A 21,488-nucleotide genomic window follows, 5' to 3' on the forward strand; every position below is an offset into this window, starting at 1 on the left:
TGTTTCATCAAAAGACATTCACATCATATTCATGAAGTTGGGTAATATTTAATAATTCACTAATGCAGAATTGCATGTGGTGCAGCAAATATTATTCGCCGTCAGCCACGATCATCAGCTTGAGGGATTAGCTGCGTCAGATCCCAATTGATCTCGATCAGTGCGATTGCATTGATTGGGCCGCTTTCATACTTGCCCTTTGGATCTGACCTGATGTGGATGGCGCACATTATGACAGAGAAGTAACTGAAGCTTTAGTTGTTTTGTTTCTGGTAAAGCCGTAGCAGATTAGCGTGGGCTAATGATGGAATCTGAATCCAGGCTTTGGATTTGGAAATCTGAAGAATGGAATCCCGAACTGGATTCATATTCGAAATTGGAATCTGAAGTTCCAATTTGGATCTTCCTGATGCTGTGCTTAGTACGTTGATGGATGAACAGATCTATTTTCTAGTTGGCTACATAATCCCGTGCAATGCATTCAAATTGTCCTGACTCAAAAAGGATTACCCATTGCTGTTGCCAAGGCTAGAATCTCCCCTGACTCTAGAATACTAGTCATCGGAAACATGAAATGATATTAGTTTAGTAGCCCTTCAAATAAGTGTCTGCCTTCACCTATCTCTCTACCCTGGAGAGTCAAACGACCATGTATGAAAACACTGGGTGCAAAATAAAAAAGTAATAGTTCTTTTTAAGGAATATGTTCTGCAATATGTTCTGGACAGCAACATAAGTGAGATGGATGTTGAATAAATTGATTTTGTAAACTCAGACAGATATGGCATCATAAGGATATACTGTATTATAAGCTGCTTCACTGTAGTAGATAACCCACATGTGCGCAGCCTATTGTTCCCGTTCATTAACTGCTGGCAAGTCTTCAGTTGGGTGCATGCAACTTCAATCTGTTCAGCTACAACTTCCAGCCTTGTGTCAATATTCGAGTACACAAGCCATACAAATTGAGTGCCTCTGTGAGCCATGTGTGACACATGATCACTTAAAGCCCAAAGCAGCCATCTCCTCAGTTTTCACAGCCAATGCGTCACTTTCAATTTTTCTCCCCTGTCATGGTCGGCTGTTTTTATTTATGATTTCTAATTCTACCGTTTTAAAAACCATTTCACATTTGTGGTACAGCATTGTTTGTTAGTTTTCATGATGAACATTAGGAATGAATGATTGCTGATTGGATCAGTGAATAAAAGTCATCCCTTTTCTCTTCCCCCTGCTTATGTACATGATCTGAAATGTCATCATCTGCATCAACATTATTGTTGAAACAAGTCTAAAAAAAAGTATTTCTCCATTGGGATACAAATTGTTCAGTTATTAAAATTGATATTGGATTATTTTGATTAAACAGACTGATACAATAAATAATCTATTTTACATTAATATGAAAAATAGCTCTAGATTTTCCATGAGAAAACAAAGCTTTGGGGACTCTATAAATTAGAGAGTAGCAAGCATTATATGAATAAATGCATTTCTATGAAAATGAATATATCAGTAATTCTATAGATGAATGTTAGCCATTAGCCATTATCTTAACACATTTGTCATTATCCAGAATTTCTCAGGCTGTTTTTATTTGTGTCTAAGTTGTTCTTTTTTTAAAGTTATTTTACTGATAGTTTTGTGTGGTAAAATTCCTATTGGTTTTTACATATGCTTTTCCTCTCTTGATGTGGCTCAGATGCAAAATCTTCTTCATTACCACAGCCTTGCACCACGCAATGTGAATGGAAATGTAGGGCGGTGCTCTAGAAAAACTATTTAACCCATACCTAAATGTAAGGTTCATTACTTGTTGCACAGCGTGACAGTGTAAAACAATCTCATGTATTTTAATTAAACGGAGTATGCTGTCAGTTATATCTTTACATGACAATCCTCATTTTAACAAAAAATCTGCAATTGTGTGTTATCACAGTGCTTAGCTGTTGCAGGGAGGAAGCGTCTATTTTGGGTAGGGCTCCTCTGTCAAAGGGTGCTTTCTCTACGAGTGCTATTTTCTTGCTCTGCATTGTTTTAACATGCTATATCTTGTTGGTTTCTAAGCTCCTAATAGACCTGTCAAGTGTAAAATTATCAGGCATCATTTAATTTTGCTAGGCTCAATCTCATGTAATGGTGAGAACTTAAAAAAAATCCAATAAAAGCCTTCCACGGAAATCCAGCAGTTACTTCCAGACCCCGTTAGAATAAAAATATTGAAAGGTTACAATAACAATGTTCAACAATCAATAAGTTAGAAAATCCACAGTTTATAAAATATTTTCTAAATGTGTTGGGGTAGTGGAAAAGCACAGAAAATATTCTCATAAACTATTCATTTCCTTTATCTGATTTCCAATCAGTAGAACAACACTGAAAAGACAATTTTAAAACAATGATGTCTTTTGAAACTGAACTTATGTTTCAGAAATGAAACTTTTCGGTGATGGAAAATAATCTAAGTAAGAATTATAGTCCCTCGGCAGATTTCATTATATTCATATATTGCTCAATAAGATTCCATTAGATTCTATGATATAGTTTAAGGACAAAAGCATTTGTTGCTTATTCTATTGTAGAATAATTTGGCCTCCCCACCTGCCTTTTTTCACTATTTTTGGGGCGGGCAGAGGTTGAAAGCTCCTCGGGGAATTGGGCTGCCATGTATTATTATATTAGAAGAAAAAGGGTAGTCAAGGGTAATGTGGGGCCTTTAAAAACAGATGAGGGTAATAGTGCAAATGAAAATATAGAAATGGCAGACTTGCTGAATAATTACTTTGTGTCAGTCTTAGAGGAAGAGGATAATATACCTGACATTCCAGGGAAACTAATAATGAATCAAGGACTGGAACTCACTAAAGTTAACGTAAGCAAGAAAACAGTATTAGAAAAAATAATGGACCTGATGGTTTCCAGCCTAGGGTTTTAAAGGAAGAAGGTGAGGAAATTGCAGATGCTTTAGCCATAATGTTCCAAAGCTCCCTTGATTCAGGAATTGTCCCTTTAGATTGGAACATTACAAATGTAACTCCATTATTTATGAAAGGTGAGAGAGAGAAACCAGGAATAAAAGACCTGTCTGTCTAACATCTATTGTGGGGAAGCTATTAGAATCTATAATTAAGGACAGATTGATTGAACACTTGGAGAAATTTGAGCTGATTACAGACAGCCAACATGGATTTGTAAAGGGTAGGTCATGTCTAACAAACCTAGTTGCAATTTTTTGAGGCAGTAACTAAAGTAGTAGACAGGGGAATGCCTATGGATGTAGGTTACATGGACTTCCAGACAGCATTCGATAATGTTCCATGTAGGAGACTGTTAGCTAAAATTAAAGTTCATGGAATTGAATGCATATTATTGACCTGGTTAGGAGATTGGTTAGGTGGTAGAAGACAGAGAGTAAGGATAATGGATATGTACTCAAATTGGAAGGAAGTGACTGGTGGTGTCCCATAAGGATCTGTGCTGGGGCCTCAACTATTCACTATATTTATTAATGACTCAGATACCACAATAGAGAGCCATATATCCAAGTTTGTCAATGACACAAAGATTGGTGGCATCGTAAGTGTAGATGGGAGCATAAAATTACAAAAAGACATTGATAGATTATGTAAGTGGGAAAAACTGTGGCAGTAAGTGTGAGATCATCCATTTTGGACCAAAAAAGGATAGATCCGAGCATTTTTTAAATGGTGAAAAGCTAGGAACAGTGGAGGTCCAAAGAGATTTAGAGGTCCAGATCACTAAAATGTAGTAATAAGGTACAAAAAATAATCAAAAAGGCTAATGGACTGTTACCCTTTATAACTAGATGGCTAGAATATAAAGGGGAGGAAGTTTAGCTACAGCTATACAAAGACCTGGTCAGGCCACATTTGGCGAACTGTGGACAGTCCTGGGCACAGCACCTTAGAAAGTATATATTGGCCTTGCAAGGAGTGCAGTGCAGATTCATCTGATTGTTACCAGAGCTCCAAGGGTTAAATTATGAGAGATTACATAAATTAGGCTTGTATTCCCTGGAATATAGAAGGTTAAGGGATGATTCGATTGTGGCTTTTAGAATTTTGAAAGGAATTGATAGGGTAGATAGAGAGAAACTTTTTCCACAGGTGGGGGAGTCTAGGACAAAGCAACATAACCTTTAAATCAGAGCCAGGCCATTCAGGAGAGAAGTTAGGAAACACTTCTTCACGTAAAGGATGGTAGAAGTGCAGAACTCTCTCCCACAAAAAGCAGTAGATGCTAGCTCAATTAATAATTTTAAATCTGAGATCGATAGATTTTTGCTAGCCATGGGTATTAAGGGTTATATGGCGAGGCGGGTGGATAGAGTTAGGATACAGATCAGCCATGATCTCATTGAATGGCGAAACAGGCTCGAGGGGCTGAATGGCCTACTCATGTTCGTATGTCCTATATTAGGTGAACCTTTCCCTTTGTTTGCTGCAGGCTAGTCCCACTAGGCAGACACATGTAACGTTCATGCAAATGAAGGAAACATAGCCTCTACCATGTTCCCACATTTTGCAATCTTTGAATGCTGGGCTCTGGGCACCACCTGTTTGCCAAGCACCATTGAGACATTGGTGGAGAAGGGCCTGTGCAGGTGTTCGCTGAGCGTGGCTATGAATAGGCCCTACCAAGAAAATGTAAAATTGTCAGATGAAAAATGCTCTTTTTTTCCACAGGCAGCTTTCCAGCTGCCTCTTTCTCCCATTGCAGCAGGCCCCCAGAATGGGGCGAGTCCATGTTGGAGGCTGAGGAGCTCGTGTGCCGTATGTTGATGATCCCTGGGCTGGAATCAGGGGAGAGGCACCTCTGGCCCACTGGACATGTGCCCTAGTTAAGGAGTGCATGGAAAGCCCAGGCCAGTATATTCAAATATATATTGGCAACAAATGACACAACATAAAGAAAACCCCTTTAGGAAAATAATGTAACGTTATAATTTGTTTGGGTAATTGTGGAGAAATGCTGTAACAGCATCCCAGGGGTTCCCAAATGTCAAATTGTGCTTTCCTTCTCACCTGCTTTACTCAAGCCTTGTTTGGTGTTAATGGGGAGTGACTGCTCTGTTTAGGCAAGTGCAGTTGAGGTGTTGCAGTGTTACCAATGAGTCACAGAGCATGACTTTATTTCAGGGGCCTGTGCTATTCTTACTTTACGTATGAAACCTGATATGATCCTGCTTATCATTTTGCAGATAAGGAGCACAATAAAAAGATTAAAAGAGAGAAGAAAAGCTCTGAACTTTTCAGTAAGTAAAAATGTGCTTTATTAAAGTTATTATCATAGTTGTTAAAGCATTATTAGTGATTGAATATTTGAGTAAGTTTTTACTTAGTTATAAATATATTTTAGAAATAAAATTAATAAACCATAGGCAGTGACTTTTGACATCGTTACAGGAGTTATAACAGTTCCCTTTACAGAGCTTTGAAAAGAATTAGCAATGCACTTTAAACCACTGCACTACAGCTGTGTTAATTAGATGCACAATGGTTGTTGAATTAACAGTAAGAATATGGTTAGTGCAATGAGTTAGACATTGGGGGTAAAATTTAACTTCGGCAGGGATTAAAAACGGGTGGCAGTGGATTGGCCGCCCTTTATATACTACTGCCCGGTTTTCCTTCTCATTGACTTCGATGGAAAGGAAAATTTGGGGGTGAATAACAGGCGGCCAATCTGTCACCGTGTTTTGTGCCCTCCTAGAAGTTGCATTTCACCCCCATTAACTTTTTCCCTCTGCCACCTGAGCTCCATTCCAGTCCAGATTGGTGTGAGGACTGCCTGCTGTGACTGTAAGGCTCTTGCATGCGATGAGGTTGCACAGTTTCAATCCATTTGGGTTTGGGCTCACAGCACAAAACTCCCCCTAAATTTCCACCAAGGGTTTTGATGATCTTTATGTACTATTTTTTGGGTCACTGGTTAACACATTCCCAATATAAAGGCTAACAGCAGTGTTAAAATAACAAAAACACAAATTTGATGGGGATGTGTTAACCCAGTGCACATACTGCACCAAGAAAAACTAAACTCCCAAACTGACAATCTCACTTAGAGTGACTACAGGATGGCTGGTGTATTAAATGGAAAAATGGCACACTGGGGCAGCATGGGTTGCTCTTCTGAGGTCGAGACACATTAAAGGGCCAGAGAAGTCTGCACCCAACCGTGCTGCACCTGACCTGGGAATGCTTGATGCTGACACTGCAAAGGCCGAAATGGAAAATCCGCTACCGCCTGTTTTCTACCACACCTTGAGTGTTGAAATGAACTCTTCGAAACAAGAAAATGATGTTTAGAAAGAGAGTTGTGACAAGAACAAGGACAGACCAGGAGAGAGACATCAATGAAGAGAAATAGAAGATTGTAGAGCGAAGGCAAAAGGGGATAGGGAGAGAATTTCTCAGGCACATTCCAAAATAGTTGAGCTTGACACCTGTAAAACATTGCTACAAACACAGTGTGTTGCATAAATACAGAATAAGAGTGAAGTATAATAATTATTGAGAGGATATAATCAAAATATTATAATGTCATTATCATTTTATTTCGTTTTTGTTTATGTTTTGTTATTTTTGAAAGGGCCTTGCTCCAATACAAAGCTAAGGCTCAATTTCAATCTCAACGCTATGCAATTATTGTGAAATGAGTTTGAAGATTGGTGCAATCAAGACTTCCAGCAGTTCCTACCAACAGCAAAAATTGGAGGCTGTATGGAATCTGAGTCTGGGTATGATAAATGAAGATAGATGAGTTGATCAATGCGTCAATTAATTAATCAATATTTGGTTTTCCAGAAGAAGAAAAGGAATACAGATAGAATAAATATTTCCCTGCAAAAGTCCATGGAGGTAGTTTTCCTAATTAACATAAAAATCAAGGTATATATTCCACTGAATCACTTTCTGTGTGACGGGGCCAAGAAAAATAGAGTCAACTTTGTTATAAAGCTACAAAGTTTCAAATCCCTTTAGCGTTGTCCTTTGGCATTAACCTGTCAACAGTGTATTTATGTTTTGTGCTTCTGGCAGAGATCACGTACCTCAGTGAACTGGTTTAAAAATAGTTAATAGGAGCTACCGCATGACTTGTCCATTATGAATGATCACATTAGCTCGACCCAAGTTGTCATGCTTTATGAGAACAGGCAGTTTGTCCCAGACTGCAGGCACAGCAGGTAATTTGAAATGAAATGAGACAGTTTCTACAGCCAGATTGATTTGGGAATCTTGCATGTTTTCCCCTTTGACCTCTGACAGGTTGACACTACAAAGATTGTGACTTGTAAAAAATGATCAGTCAGTAATATATTTAGGCTGCTGACATACTGTTGGTAACACAGAGTGATTTTCCATGTTTTGAAGGGGCTGTCTGTGAAGGAAGGCGGTCCTTTTTTTCTAAAAAAAAATTTTTTTAATGCTAAGCTTTCTCCCTTTCATTGGAGATACTGGCCTGGAAATTCGGTTGCGCTGCCGTGTAAAACGGGCGCTTAAGGGCGGCGTGCTGCTCATTCTGCGCCGGAAGTGCGTCGCTGCCATATTGGATTATGCTGCTCAGTAGGCCTCCAGGGTATGCGCCGTAATTGTTACGAAGCCTCATTTTAATACTTAAATAAGGGTCCCACGGTTGTTGTAAGGCCCTTTTGTGAAATTGGTCTGCCCCAGAGCTTGTCTTGCCATGTGATTAACTCGCCCAGCAAATGATGGCACTAACAGGCAGCAAGGACCCTGCAGGAGCGCTATGTAAGGGCTCATTCACTCGTTCAGGTTAGTTGATGGTTTGTCTTCTTAGGCTGCTGGTTAACTTCCGGGCCTTCTTTGTGGCTTTTTTCTATGTTCCATAACTGAATTCTGACTTCTGAGAACAGCTTTGTGCGAAACTGTTTTTGTCTGTTTTGCAAACAGTTGTCATGGGTGATCTGGTAGGTTTGCCTTTGGGGCTAGCGGACGAGGGAGAGCAGTAAAGAAGACAGAAGAGAGTAGGAGCAGCTGGGAGAAGAGGGAGGAAATCGTGCAGGAGACCTTACCCACAGCGGGTCTTCAGGGAGAACATCTCATGCCCCAGCTTCACCGAGCAGCAATGTGTGAGGCGTCTGCACTTCATCAAGGAGGCTGTCACCAAGCTATGTCACCTTTGCAGCCACAACTGGAGCCCCAAACCAGGGCATGGACAGCACTGCCTGTGGCTGTCAATGTCACCGTGACCCTTAATTTGTATGCTAGGGTCTGGTTCCAGGCTGCAGCAGGTGACATCAGCGACATATCACAGTTTGCTGTTCACCGTTGTATCAGGGAGGTCACCGAGGCTCTTTACGATAGTAGGATCACCTGCATCACCTTCCCAATGGACAGAGCGAAGCAGGATGAGGGAGAACTAGGCTTCACCCATGTTGCAGGCTTCCCCAGGGTGCAAGGTGCCATAAACTGCACCCACATTTCCTTGCGGGCTCCTCATCACCACCCTGGCATCTTTCTCAATAGAAAGGGATTCCACTCCCTGAGCGTCCAGCTTGTTTGCGACCACAGACAGGTCTGTGCCCGGTGTCCTGGCAGCAGTCATGATTCATTCATCCTGTGCCAGTCCTCTGTGCCGCCTTTGGTCCAACCAGGCCATCAGGTCACAGGCTGGCTACTGCGCGACAAGAGCAATCCCCTTCACACATGGCTCATGACTCCTGTCAGGAACCGGGCACAGATGCAGAGCTGGCTTACAACTAGAGTCGTGCTACCACCAGAAATATCATTGAACAGACTGTTGGTGTGCTCAAGAAACGTTTCCATTGCCTGGACCATTTAGGAGGAGCTTTGTAGTACACCCCTGACCGTGTTTCTAGATTTGTAGTCATGTACTGCATAACTTCTGGGCAGCAAGAAGTAGAGGAGGAGGAGGAGGAGGAGGAAGAAGAGGAGGAGGAGGAGCAGCATCAATCACCAGTGCCCCTAGCTGCCAGAGCTCTCAGAGAGCAACTCATCCAAGAGCACTTCATGTGACCCGCCCTTCCACCCCCAATACACCAACAGTTCCACAATCTTCATCATCACTGTCCTTACTACAGTGAACAGAGAGGTGGCGGTACAGTGATATACAGTCAGGAGGGAGAGGACCTGGGAGTCCTCAACATTGACTCTGGACCCCATGAAATCTCATGGCATGAGGTCAAACATGGGCAAGGAAACCTCCTGTTGATTACCACCTACCGCCCTCCCTCGACTGATGAATCAGTCCTCCTCCATGTTGAACACCACTTGGAGGAAGCACTGAGGGTAGCAAGGGCACAGAATGTACTCTGTGTGGGGGACTTCAATGTCCATCACCAAGAGTGGCTCGGTAGCACCACGACTGACCGAGCTGGCGGAGTCCTGAAGGACATAGCTGCCAGACTGGGCCTCCGGCAGGTGGTGAGTGAACCAATACGAGGGAAAAACTTACTTGACCTCGTCCTCACCAACCTACCTGTCGCAAATGCATCTGTCCATGACAGTATTGGTAGGAGTGACCACCGCACAGTCCTTGTGGAGACGAAGTTCAGTCTTCGCACTGAGGACACCATCCAACGTGTTGTGTGGCACTATCACCGTGCTAAATGGGATGGATTCAGAACAGATCTAGCAGCTCAAAACTGGGCATCCGTGAAGCGCTGTGGGCCATCAGCAGCAGCAGAATTGTATTTCAGCACAATCTGTAACTTCATGGCCCGGCATATTCCTCACTCTACCATTACCAACAAGCGAGGGGATCAACCCTGGTTCAATGAGGAGTGTAGAAGAGCATGCCAGGAGCAGCACCAGGCGTACCTAAAAATGAGGTGCCAACCTGGTGAAGCTACAACTCAGGACTACATGCATGCTAAACAGCGGAAGCAACATGCTATAGACAGAGCTAAGCGATTCCACAACCAACGGATCAGATCAAAGCTCTGCAGTCCTGCCACACCCAGTTGTGAATGATGGTGGACAATTAAACAACTAATGGGAGGAGGAGGCTCTGCAAACATCCCCATCGTCAATGATGGCAGTGTCTAGCACATGAGTGCAAAAGACAAGGCTGAAGCGTTTGCAACCATCTTCAGCCAGAAGTGCCGAGTGGATGATCCATCTCGGCCGCCTCCCAATATCCCCACCATCGCAGAAGCCAGTCTTCAGCCAATTCAATTCATTCCACGCGATATCAAGAAACGGCTGAATGCACTGGATACAGCGAAGGCTATGGGTCCCGACAACATCCCGGCTGTAGTGCTGAAGACTTGTGCTCCAGAACTAGCTGCACCTCTAGCCAAGCTGTTCCAGTACAGCTACAACGCCGGCATCTACCCGACAATGTGGAAAATTGCCCAGGTATGTCCTGTCCACAAAAAGCAGGACAAATCCAATCTGGCCAATTACCGCCCCATCAGTCTACTCTCAATCATCAGCAAAGTGATGGAAGGTGTCGTCGACAGTGCTATCAAGCGGCACTTACTCACCAATAACCTGCTCACCGATGCTCAGTTTGGGTTCCGCCAGGACCACTCGGCTCCAGACCTCATTACAGCCTTGGTCCAAACATGGACAAAAGAGCTGAATTCCAGAGGTGAGGTGAGAGTGATTGCCCTTGATATCAAGGCAACATTTGACTGAGTGTGGCACCAAGGAGCCCCAGTAAAATTGAAGTCAATGGGAATCAGGGGAAAAACTCTCCAGTGTTTGGAGTCATACCTAGCACAAAAGGAAGATGGTAGTGGTTGTTGGAGGCCAATCATCTCAGCCCCAGGACATTGCTGCAGGAGTTCCTCAGGGCAGTGTCCTAGGCCCAACCATCTTCAGCTGCTTCATCAATGACCTTCCCTCCATCATAAGGTCAGAAATGGGATGTTCGCTGATGATTGCACAGGTTCAGTTCCATTCGCAACCCCTCAGATAATGAAGCAGTCCGAGCCCGCATGCAGCAAGACCTGGACAACATCCAGGCTTGGGCTCATAAGTGGCAAGTAACATTTGCGCCAGACAAGTGCCAGGCAATGACCATCTCCAACAAGAGAGAGTCTAACCACCTCCCCTTGACATTCAACGGCTTTACCATCGCCGAATTCCCCCACCATCAACATCCTGCGGGTCACCATTGACCAGAGACTTAACTGGACCAGCCATATAAATACTGTGGCTACAAGAGCAGGTCAGAGGCTGGGTATTCTGTGGCGAGTGACTCACCTCCTGACTCCCCAAAGCCTTTCAGCCATCTACAAGGCACAAGTCAGGAGTGTGATGGAATACTCTCCACTTGCCCAGAAGAGTGCAGCTCCAACAACACTCAAGAAGCTCGACACCATCCAGGACAAAGCAGCCCACTTGATTGGCACCCCATCCACCACCCTATACATTCACTCCCTTCACCACCGGCGCACCGTAGCTGCAGTATGTACCATCCACAGAATGCACTGCAGCAACTCGCCAAGGCTTCTTCGACAGCACCTCCAAAACCCGTGACCTCTACCACCTAGAAGGACAAGAGCAGCAGGTACATGGGAACAACAACACCTGCACATTCCCCTCCAAGTCACACATCATCCCGACTTGGAAATATATCGCCGTTCCTTCATCGTCGCTGGGTCAAAATCCTGGAACTCCCTTCCTAACAGCACTGTGGGAGAACCGTCACCACACGGACTGCAGCGGTTCAAGAAGGCGGCTCACCACCACCTTCTCAAGGGCAATTAGGGATGGGCAATAAATGCTGGCCTCGCCATCGATGCCCACATCCCATGAACGAATAAAAAAAAGGCCACTACAAACATCAAAGTAGAGTTTGAAACCGGTTTGTTCATTTTAATTTACTGTTCCTTAAATATATATTAAAAAAAAGTTTTGTCTCATTTTTACTATTAGGCTATTGGTCATCAATTTTTTTCCCTCTTTAATTCCTGTGTACTTCTTAAATGACTGGTAAATGGAACGTGACATGTCTTTCTTGTTGCTCCTTTTTTGTTTTCATGTGGATGGTTTCATCGTCCAGTATTAAAGATTTACACCATCAGAACACATACATTTGCATTTCAGTGAAAGACCGTGCAGACATTAGTTATTGTGGTCTTTGTACAATGATTTATACTGTAGGTCATATTCCAAAGGACATGGATTTGAAAGCACAAGATTCATGACTTTGTACTTTTCATTTTATAGACTAAAATAGAGCTGATGCTGAAAAAGTCGTCTTACCTGCAAGGACCTGCGGTGGTAGATGACCTAAGTGACCTGCAGGTGGTAGGCGTAGTATCAAATTGCTTCATGAAATAAAGCTGTCCTGCAGCATACTCACAATAAAAAATGATAGTCTTCCAATACTTGCCACACGGTATTATGACAAGAATGAAATATGGAATTAAATTGGAAGCAGATTAGTTTTTGGTCCTAATTCAAGTTATGACAAGATGCAAGAAGAGTGAAACAAAGAACGTGCAGTCTTGCTAAGTTAATATTCTCCATTTTTAGCTTTATTCTCAAGTAGCTCTAAAAGTGTACTGTGTTTAAATCAGTGCATGGTATTGATTAAATGTTCATACTGTTGCTGCATCATAAGAAATATGGAAAAACAGTGTGTCATGGCTAAGATTTGGAAAAAAACATAAGTTTGGAATCAAGTCATGAATTGAAAATAATACCAACTTTATTTGTACTACAAAAGTGATCCAATCTCAGCTAAATGTAGTTGCATTGAATATATTAGGCCCTGGGATATTCTTTTGGGTAGTAATATTGGCAGTATATTTTGCTGTGGTTTTACAGAACAACCCTGGTTCAATGACGAGTGTAGAAGAGCATGCCAGGATCAGCACCAGGCGTACCTAAAAATGAGGTGCCAACCTGGTGAAGCTACAACACAGGACTACATGCATGCTAAACAGCGGAAGCAACATGCTATAAACAGAGCTAAGTGATTCCACAACCAACGGATCAGATCAAAGCTCTGCAGTCGTGCCACATCCAGTCGGGAATGGTGGTGGACAATTAAACAACTGATGGGAGGAGGAGGCTCTGTAAACAACCCCATCCTCAATGATGGCAGTGTCTAGCACATGAGTGCAAAAGACAAGGCTGAAATGTTTGCAACCATCTTCAGCCAGAAATACCGAGTAGATGATCCATCTCGGCCTCATCCCGATAGCCCCACCAGCACAGAAGCCAGTCTTCAGCCAATTTGATTCACTCCACATGATTTCAAGAAATGGCTGAGTGCACTGGATACAACAAAGGCTATGGGCCCTGACAACATCCCAGCTGTAGTGCTGAAGACTTGTGCTCCAGAACTCGCCGCACCTCTAGCCAAACTGTTCCAGTACAGCTACAACACTGGCATCTACCCGATAATGTCGAAAATTGCCCAGGTATGTCTTGTCCACAAAAAGCAGGACAAATCCAATCTGGCCAATTACCGCCCCATCAGTCTACTCTCAATCATCAGCAAAGTGATGGAAGGTGTCGTTGACAGTGCTATCAAGTGGCACTTACTCACCAATAACTTGTTCACCGATGCTCAGTTTGGGTTCCGCCAGGACCACTCGGCTCCAGACCTCATTACAGCCTTGGTCCAAACATGGACAAAAGAGCTGAATTCCAGAGGTGAGGTGAGAGTGACTGCCCTTGACATCAAGGCAACATTTGACTGAGTGTGGCACCAAGGAGCCCCAGTAAAATTGAAGTCAATGGGAATCAGGGGGAAAACTCTCATGGCTGGAGTCATACCTAGCACAACGGAAGATGGTAGTGGTTTGTTGGAGGCCAATCATCTCAGTCCCAGGAGATTACTACAGGAGTTCCTCAGGCAGTGTCCTAGGCCCAACCATCTTCAGCTGCTTCATCAATGACCTTCCCTCCATCATAAGGTCAGAAATGGGATGTTCGCTGATGATTGCACAGGTTCAGTTCCATTCGCAACCCCTCAGATATTGAAGCAGTCCGTGTCCGCATGCAGCAAGACCTGGATAACATCCAGGCTTGGGCTGATAAGTGGCAAGTATAATTTGCGCCAGACAAGTGCCAGGCAATGACCATCTCCAACAAGAGAGAGTCTAACCACCTCCCCTTGACATTCAACATTACCATTGCCGAATCTCCCACTACCACTGACCAGAAACTAAACTAGAACAGCCACATAAATACTGTGGCTACAAGAGCAGTCAGAGGCTGGGTATTCTGTGGCGAGTGACTCACCTTCCGACTCCCCAGAACCTTTCCACCATCTACAAGGCACAAGTCGGGAGTGTGATAGAATAATCTCCACTTGCCTGGATGAGTGCAGCTCCAACAACACTCAAGAAGCTCGACACCATCCAGGACAAAGCAGCCCACTTGATTGGCACCCCATCCACCACCCTAAACATTCACTCCCTTCACCATTGGCGCACCGTGGCTGCAGTGTGCACCATCCACAAGATGCACTGCAGCAACTTGCTAAGGCTTCTTCGACAGCACCTCCAAAACCCGCAACCTCTACCACCTAGTAGGACAAGGGCAGCAGGCACATGAAAGCAACACCACCTGCACGTTCCCCTCCAAGTCACACACCATCCCGACTTGGAAATATATCGCCGTTCCTTCATCGTCACTGGGTCAAAACCCTGGAGCTCCCTACCTAACAGCACTGTGGGAGAACCTTCACTACACGGACTGCAGCAGTTCACCACCACCTTCTCAAGGGCAATTAGGGATGAGCAATAAATGTTGGCCTTGCCAGTGACACCCACATCCCATGAATGAATAAAAAAAAATCTATATTCTGTGATAGTTTACTGATCTGGTTTGATTATTAAGATCTACCAGTCTTTTACATACGGTATTTACATGTGAATGCTCTGGTATTTTTGAAATACATTTATACTATCAGGTGAGATATCTGCATGCTTATTTCTGTTGGATAAATCCCATTCAATTGTACAGGTCTTCCAGAACTTGAGTAAATGAAAATGAAACCTTCACTTAACACAGCACCATCTGAATTGAAAGAGGATTTTGTTTATGTATTTTCTGAATAGTATGGCATCCTTAAAGAATGTTCCCATTCCTTGAATATATGGTGCACTAAAGTGGTGGTAGAACATTACCGTCACGTCAAAGTGTGATACGTATCATTATTGCATATTAAAGACTTCACTTCTCCCAGTGACTGCTCATATATAGATGTGCTTAATTGTGTAAGTGGCCCTGTTTAGCAGAATATCTGAAAGCAGTCGGTTGTTCAACTGTGCAGGTGAATAACAGTCAAGTTTCAGAAGCTGCTTCAACAGCTTCCTTATGAAGTTTACCCTTAAGACTGCTGCTACTTCCAGAGAAATTCCTGGCTCCCGGAAGTGTTTTAAATTTTTTAGCTGACATGTGATGCTGAAACAGGCACTAATATTACAGTAATAAAGCCAATCAAACGCCTAAGGGTGTTGTTATTCCTGTAGTTTCTTAACTGCGTTAAAACCCAATCTTAAAAATAATTTTAATCGCTACTTTTACTTACTTTAGCTTTCCTTTTTGCCTAGACCCTGTAGTCTTCCCTACACTTTCTCTAATCTGTTTATTATTTTAAATTTACTTTTTATTTTAATTCTAATAATTGCTCTATCCTATCTATTAAAATTATTTTCTCTTTTAAAAAAACCCAATAATTTTAAAGCATTTTTTTTGCCTTTCTTTCTGTGTCTCTTGGACCCCTACCATCCATTTTAGAGGTGAGGGTACCATCCAAAACATTTGACCAGAAATCGGCTTGAAATCAACCCCAAGGACTGATTTTTTTTCACCTAATCGAGTGCCACCAATGTACATAGGAACAGGAGGAGGCCATTTAGCCCCTCGAGCCTGTTCCACCATTCAACGAGATCATGGCTGATCTGTGACCTAACTCCATATACCCGCCTTAGCCCCATAATCAATTAATACCTTTGGTTAACAAAAATCTATCAATCTCAGATTTAAAATTAACAATTGAGCTAGCATCAACTGCCGCTTGTGGAAGAGAGTTCCAAACTTCTACCACCCTTTGCGTGTAGAAGTGTTTCCTAACTTCACTATTGAAAGTCCTGGCTTTAATTTTTTGACTATGTCCCCTGGTCCTAGACTGTCCAACCAGTGGAAATAGTTTCTCTCTATCCACTCTATCGGTTCCCCTTAATAGCTTGGAAATTTCAATCAAATCATCCCTTAATTTTCTAAATTCCAGGGGATACAACCCTAGTTTGTGTAATCGCGCCTCGTAATTTAACCCTTGGAGTCCAGGTATCATTCTAGTAGATCAACGCTGCACTCCCTCCAAGGCTAACATATCCTTCCTAAGGTGCAGTGCCCAGGACTGAACACAGCACTCCAGGTGGTCTAACCAGGGCTTTGTACAGCTGTAACATAACTTCTACCCCCTTGTATTCTAGTCCTCTAGATAGAAAGGCCAGCATTGCATTAGCCTTTTTGATTATTTTCTGTACCTGTCCATGACATTTTAATGATCTATGTACATGGACCCCTAAGTCTCTTTGGACTTCCACTGTTTCGAGCATTTTACCATATAGAAAGTACTCTGATCTATCCTTTTTGGTCCAAAATGGATGACCTCAAACTTGTTTACATTGAAATCCATTTGCCACATTTTTGCCCATTCACTTAATCTATTAATAGCTCTCTGTAATTTCATGCTTCCATCTAAGCTGCTTACAATGCTGCCTATCTTTGTGTCATCGGCAAACTTGGATATGTGGCTCTCTATCCCTTCATCCAAGTCGTTAATAAATACAGTGAATAGTTGAGGCCCCAACGCAGATCCCTGTGGGACACCGTTAGTTACATCCTGCCAATGTGAGGACCTGCACATTATCCCTACTCCCTGTCTCCTGCCGCTCAGCCAATTTCCTAACCAGGTCAATAATTTGCCCTCAATTCCATGAGCTTCAACTTTAGCTAACAATCTCTTATGAGGGACTTTATCAAATGACTTCTAGAAGTCCATATAAACAACATCCATAGATATTCCCCTGTCCACTACTTTAGTCACCTCTTCAAAAAATTCAGTCAGGTTCGTCAAGCATGACCTAACCTTTACAAATAATGTAAAGATTGATATGCACATGTTAGAGATGCTAGCTGGATAATGTTTGGCAAATAGTTGTACATCAAATCAGGAGGCTTTGCCACAGGGTCAGCCATTTTGGACACGTTCCAAAGAGCCCAATCATGCCTTGTTGAAATAACTTGTTTATTGGGTTGTAATAGTTATAATAAATTTGGCAGGTGAAGCTGAGTTATCACCCAAACCAGTGTTATATATACCATGGGCATAACACTTTTGAGGACTAAATATCCTTCATCGGGTACACACCCGAAATGGCAATAAGCCTGTCCTTTCTCTTTATACTGACTGGCCTGCTGTGTATTTCCAGCATTTTCTGTTTTTATTTTCCACTTTCCAGCATTTCTGTGCAATTTCCCCTTTCTATTTTAAGAACAAACAAGCCTCATTTGCAGGACAGTATTTTAAAAATAAAATAGAAGTTTAAAAAAAACTATTACTTTGTTGCAGAGCTCCTACTTAAAGTCATCGAAGGGTTATAATCTGATTCAGAATGTGATCTTAGTAAGATCTACGAATAATTCAAACCTTATTTTTGTTCTATTTTACAGAATTGTGCTACTTCTCGACCATCCAGCTCTTTGACCAGCTCCAGACCTGCGAGTTCACCTGTCACAGGATCGGAGAGCCTTGCTAAGGAAGATGGGTTACAAGTTACAGATGGAGTCAATCTGCAAGGCATTTGCAAAATGTCTTTCTATGACAACAGTGTCATATATGAAAATCCAGTTGCTGCTAATGAGAGTAAGTTCTCTTTAAAACTGCATCTCCTGAGTTGTAACAGTTATCTATTTATACACAGCCTTTCACAGACATATCAAACAAAATTTCAATGTAAATTGATCAGAATATTAAATTACTCAGAGAAAGCACTCATAAATATTTGGAAAAAGAGGGATTCAGTAAATTACTAGACTATTTACCAAATATAGGATTGCACTTGCTATGCAAATAGGAAGTTTTTTTTTGGGTTATCTTTTAAATAGGGATCCATAACCACTGCATGTCATTGAGGAGAGCATGGACCATCAAAAGTAGATAATATCAGAAATGATAGTATAGCAGAGAGTGGATAGTATCAGAGATATTCATTTACCAAAGAGTGGATAATGCCAGATATTATAGTCTATCAGAGAGTGAACAATACTGCAGATTATAGTGTATCAGAGAGTGGATAATATCAGATATTAATTTATCAAAGTGGATAATATCAGAAGCCATAGTGTATAAAAAAGTGGGTAATATCAGAGGTTATAGTATATCAGACAGTGAGTAATATTGGAAGTTATAGTGTATCAGACAGTGAGTAATATCAGAGGTTATAGTATATCAGTGAGTAAGGCTATAGTATATCAGACTGTGACTAATATCAAAGGTTATAGTATATCAGATAGTGAGTAATATCAGAGGTTATACTATATCAGACAGTGAGTAATATCAGAGGTTATACTATATCAGACAGTGAGTAACATCAGAGGTTATACTATATCAGATAGTGAGTAATATCAGAGGTTATACTATATCAGACAGTGAGTAACATCAGAGGTTATACTATATCAGACAGTGAGTAACATCAGAGGTTATACTATATCAGATAGTGAGTAATATCAGAGGTTATACTATATGAGATAGTGAGTAATATCAGAGGTTATACTATATCAGACAGTGAGTAATATCAGAGGTTATACTATATCAGATAGTGAGTAATATCAGAGGTTATACTATATGAGATAGTGAATAATATCAGAGGTTATACTATATCAGAGAGTAAGCAAATGCCGCTGTGTTTTTGTCTTGCTTCCTAATTGTATAAATGTTAGAAAAACATTGTTAGTTTAATGGGCTGCAGTAAAAAAAATAAGTATTCAATTCTGTTGGACATTATTAACTTAATTGGAGAATTTCAAATGAATCTGGTGACACAGTATGAATGAATTTATTGCAGAAATTCAATTGGGGCAAATTGCAACTTTATTTCTTTATGGCATGATCATTTTCACAGTAAGAGTGGCCAGGCAATTCTATTGAAAATAATCAAGTTTACATCCTGTTCCAAAAGAGTAATATTGAACCTTAGCGTGGAATTTGTTAGGTGTAGCAGTAATGGGCATCAGGGAAAAAAGGTTTGTAAGTAAGTGAAATGCTGAAAGTTATTATTTATGGGAAGGAAGATAATGATTTATAACTGGTCATACGTAATGAAGGGAAACCTTTGCACAAGTAGTATTTCCTGAAAATGCAACCATGGTTGATAATGTGATTAGATCCAGGGGTATACTTTCTTTGTTTTATACTCACTCTGATTTTTTCAATCACAATAGCAATCGTAAAAATATATATTCATATAATACTTATTCACAAAAGTAAAAAGAAAATCTGTGGATTTTCTTGAAAAGTTATTTTTACATTTCCTGTTATTTTGGAAGTAGCTTTCTCTACCTCTTCATAGCCTCTCTGTACCACATACCATCCCTAAATCTGCAGGGCTGGGGGAGCCTGCTCCACAGTTTATGCCTATAGCACCTTTGAGTTGGCCAGTAAGAGACTGTGAGCGAAAACCAGGGTTTGCCCCTGATTGCCTTTCCATCTCCACCCTCCTGCTCCCTCGGTAAAATCATGCCCAATATAATTAGTTTTGCGCAGTAGACTTAAGCTTTAATTATTTTTTCATTTCATTACATTCGTGCATATTTACCTATGCCAAGATAAATGGTTTATGAGAGTATATTCCCACATTGCAGCTAAGATGGTTGTGCAATAGAGTATCTGAGAATGGAGACTACTGAGGGTACGTTTACAAACAAGGAACAGTCCCAAATAGAGTTCTTCAAATATCATCTTGATAGGAACCAGGAGATTTGAGATGTGCAAGAAAACGTCTCCCTTCCAAAGGAATGCTTCTTGGATGTCTAAATACAGCTAGCATTGATTGCATGGGTTGCAGGGTCTTAGCCATTGCTTCATTAGAAACATGGGGTGCCATTTTAATTTAATCCACCCGACAGGAAACTTGACGGGATCGTATTGGTCGCCTGATTTTACTTTCCATTGAAGTCAGACGGGGTGTAAAACTGGCAGCAGATCCGATGGCATCAATTGCCCACCGGGTGGGTTAGGTTAAAATTACTCCTCATGGGTTTAATCTTTGTTCTTCTTGATGTCAGGATTTTCATGAAACAATTGCAACTCAATCTATTGGCAGAATCGTTGCTCTGAATGTCACGGTTCTGAGTAGGTGCTGTGTATGCAAAATTTTCCAAGTGATTCAAAGAAAGTCAACTTTCTCTGATATTCACAGTAGTTGCCTTCCTTAATTATCTGGGAAATGGTACTTTAGAGCACCTGAAACGTGGTCTCCTCATAAATGAGCTGCAGTCGAGGATATTCTGGTAGCCTTAAAACAAATTTTAAACTCAGCTACAATATCACTCAGACCTCTTTTGCAAAATAAACAAATGGTGACTGAGATAGGGCTCTGATCCTTCTCATGGATAGCGTAGAGATTGGCCACAGGTGTAGACTATGTAAAATGCAACTGGCAGCCTAGAATGTAACAGGGGCCATCAACACTGTTGCAGACCCCCCTCAGGAGGAGCATTATATAGCTGTGAGGAGGGGTATCCTTTAGGAAATGGGTGGCTCAATATTCTAGAAAACTGAGGATTGACTGAGCAAAGACCTCAGAGCCTTCACCATCCATGACCATTCAGAAGTTTCTACATATCTTGTTTGCCGCTGGTCTTTAGGATCCTCAAAAAGACAAGGCCAAGGAAGGGAGCCGGGATAGTACTACTGGTAACTGTTCCAAAGAGATCACAAAGCTGCTGTTCTTAGAGTTCTTCTCATTTCTGGAGATTCATCCCTGGGCTCCACTGAACAGGGAAATTTGCTGTCTGGAATGAAAGGAACACTCTGACCATCTGGATTATTCAATCTATAATAGATAGCCTGGTTATTCAAAGGAACAAACTAGGTTCTCTGAGTCTACCATTGCAGGTGAGTAATACAATTGTAGCCTCAAGAAAGCCCACAACTCAGAAGGCTGATAACAGCAATTGCATAAAGATTTTCCATTTGGTGCCAGAAGGAAGGAACACATCTAACATCACCCCCTCTCTAAAGAGGTGCCTGAACTCCATCGCCCTTAAGAAACCATCCATATTTTTTCCCAGTGCACATTAATCTGCTGTAAAGTTAAGCTGGGAGGAAAAACAAAGTTCTGTTACTATGTAAACAGAGTGAAGAGCCAAAACATTCACACAGGAAATCTTTGTGGAAAGTACCATCAAAGGCTGAATCAGTGGTTTGTAGAATGCATTCTGAACAGTGACTAACTTTTGATCACTCTAACTAATCTCTCCTTCCATGGATCAGTGTCCATT

General features: G+C 41.7%; 1 protein-coding gene across 1 annotated transcript in view; it reads left to right on the forward strand.

The window, feature by feature from the left end:
* LOC137324915 (adhesion G-protein coupled receptor D2) overlaps nucleotides 1-21,488 on the forward strand; it is a 257,856-nt gene that overhangs the window by 148,733 nt on the left and 87,635 nt on the right. Inside the window, exons 21-22 of the mRNA XM_067989607.1 lie at nucleotides 5,222-5,275; nucleotides 17,658-17,850. Coding sequence (XP_067845708.1) covers nucleotides 5,222-5,275; nucleotides 17,658-17,850 — 247 coding nt within the window. The remainder of the gene's footprint in view (nucleotides 1-5,221; nucleotides 5,276-17,657; nucleotides 17,851-21,488) is intronic.

The sequence above is a fragment of the Heptranchias perlo genome, chromosome 9 (assembly GCF_035084215.1).
Source record: "Heptranchias perlo isolate sHepPer1 chromosome 9, sHepPer1.hap1, whole genome shotgun sequence".
NCBI classification, from domain to species: Eukaryota; Metazoa; Chordata; class Chondrichthyes; order Hexanchiformes; family Hexanchidae; genus Heptranchias; species Heptranchias perlo.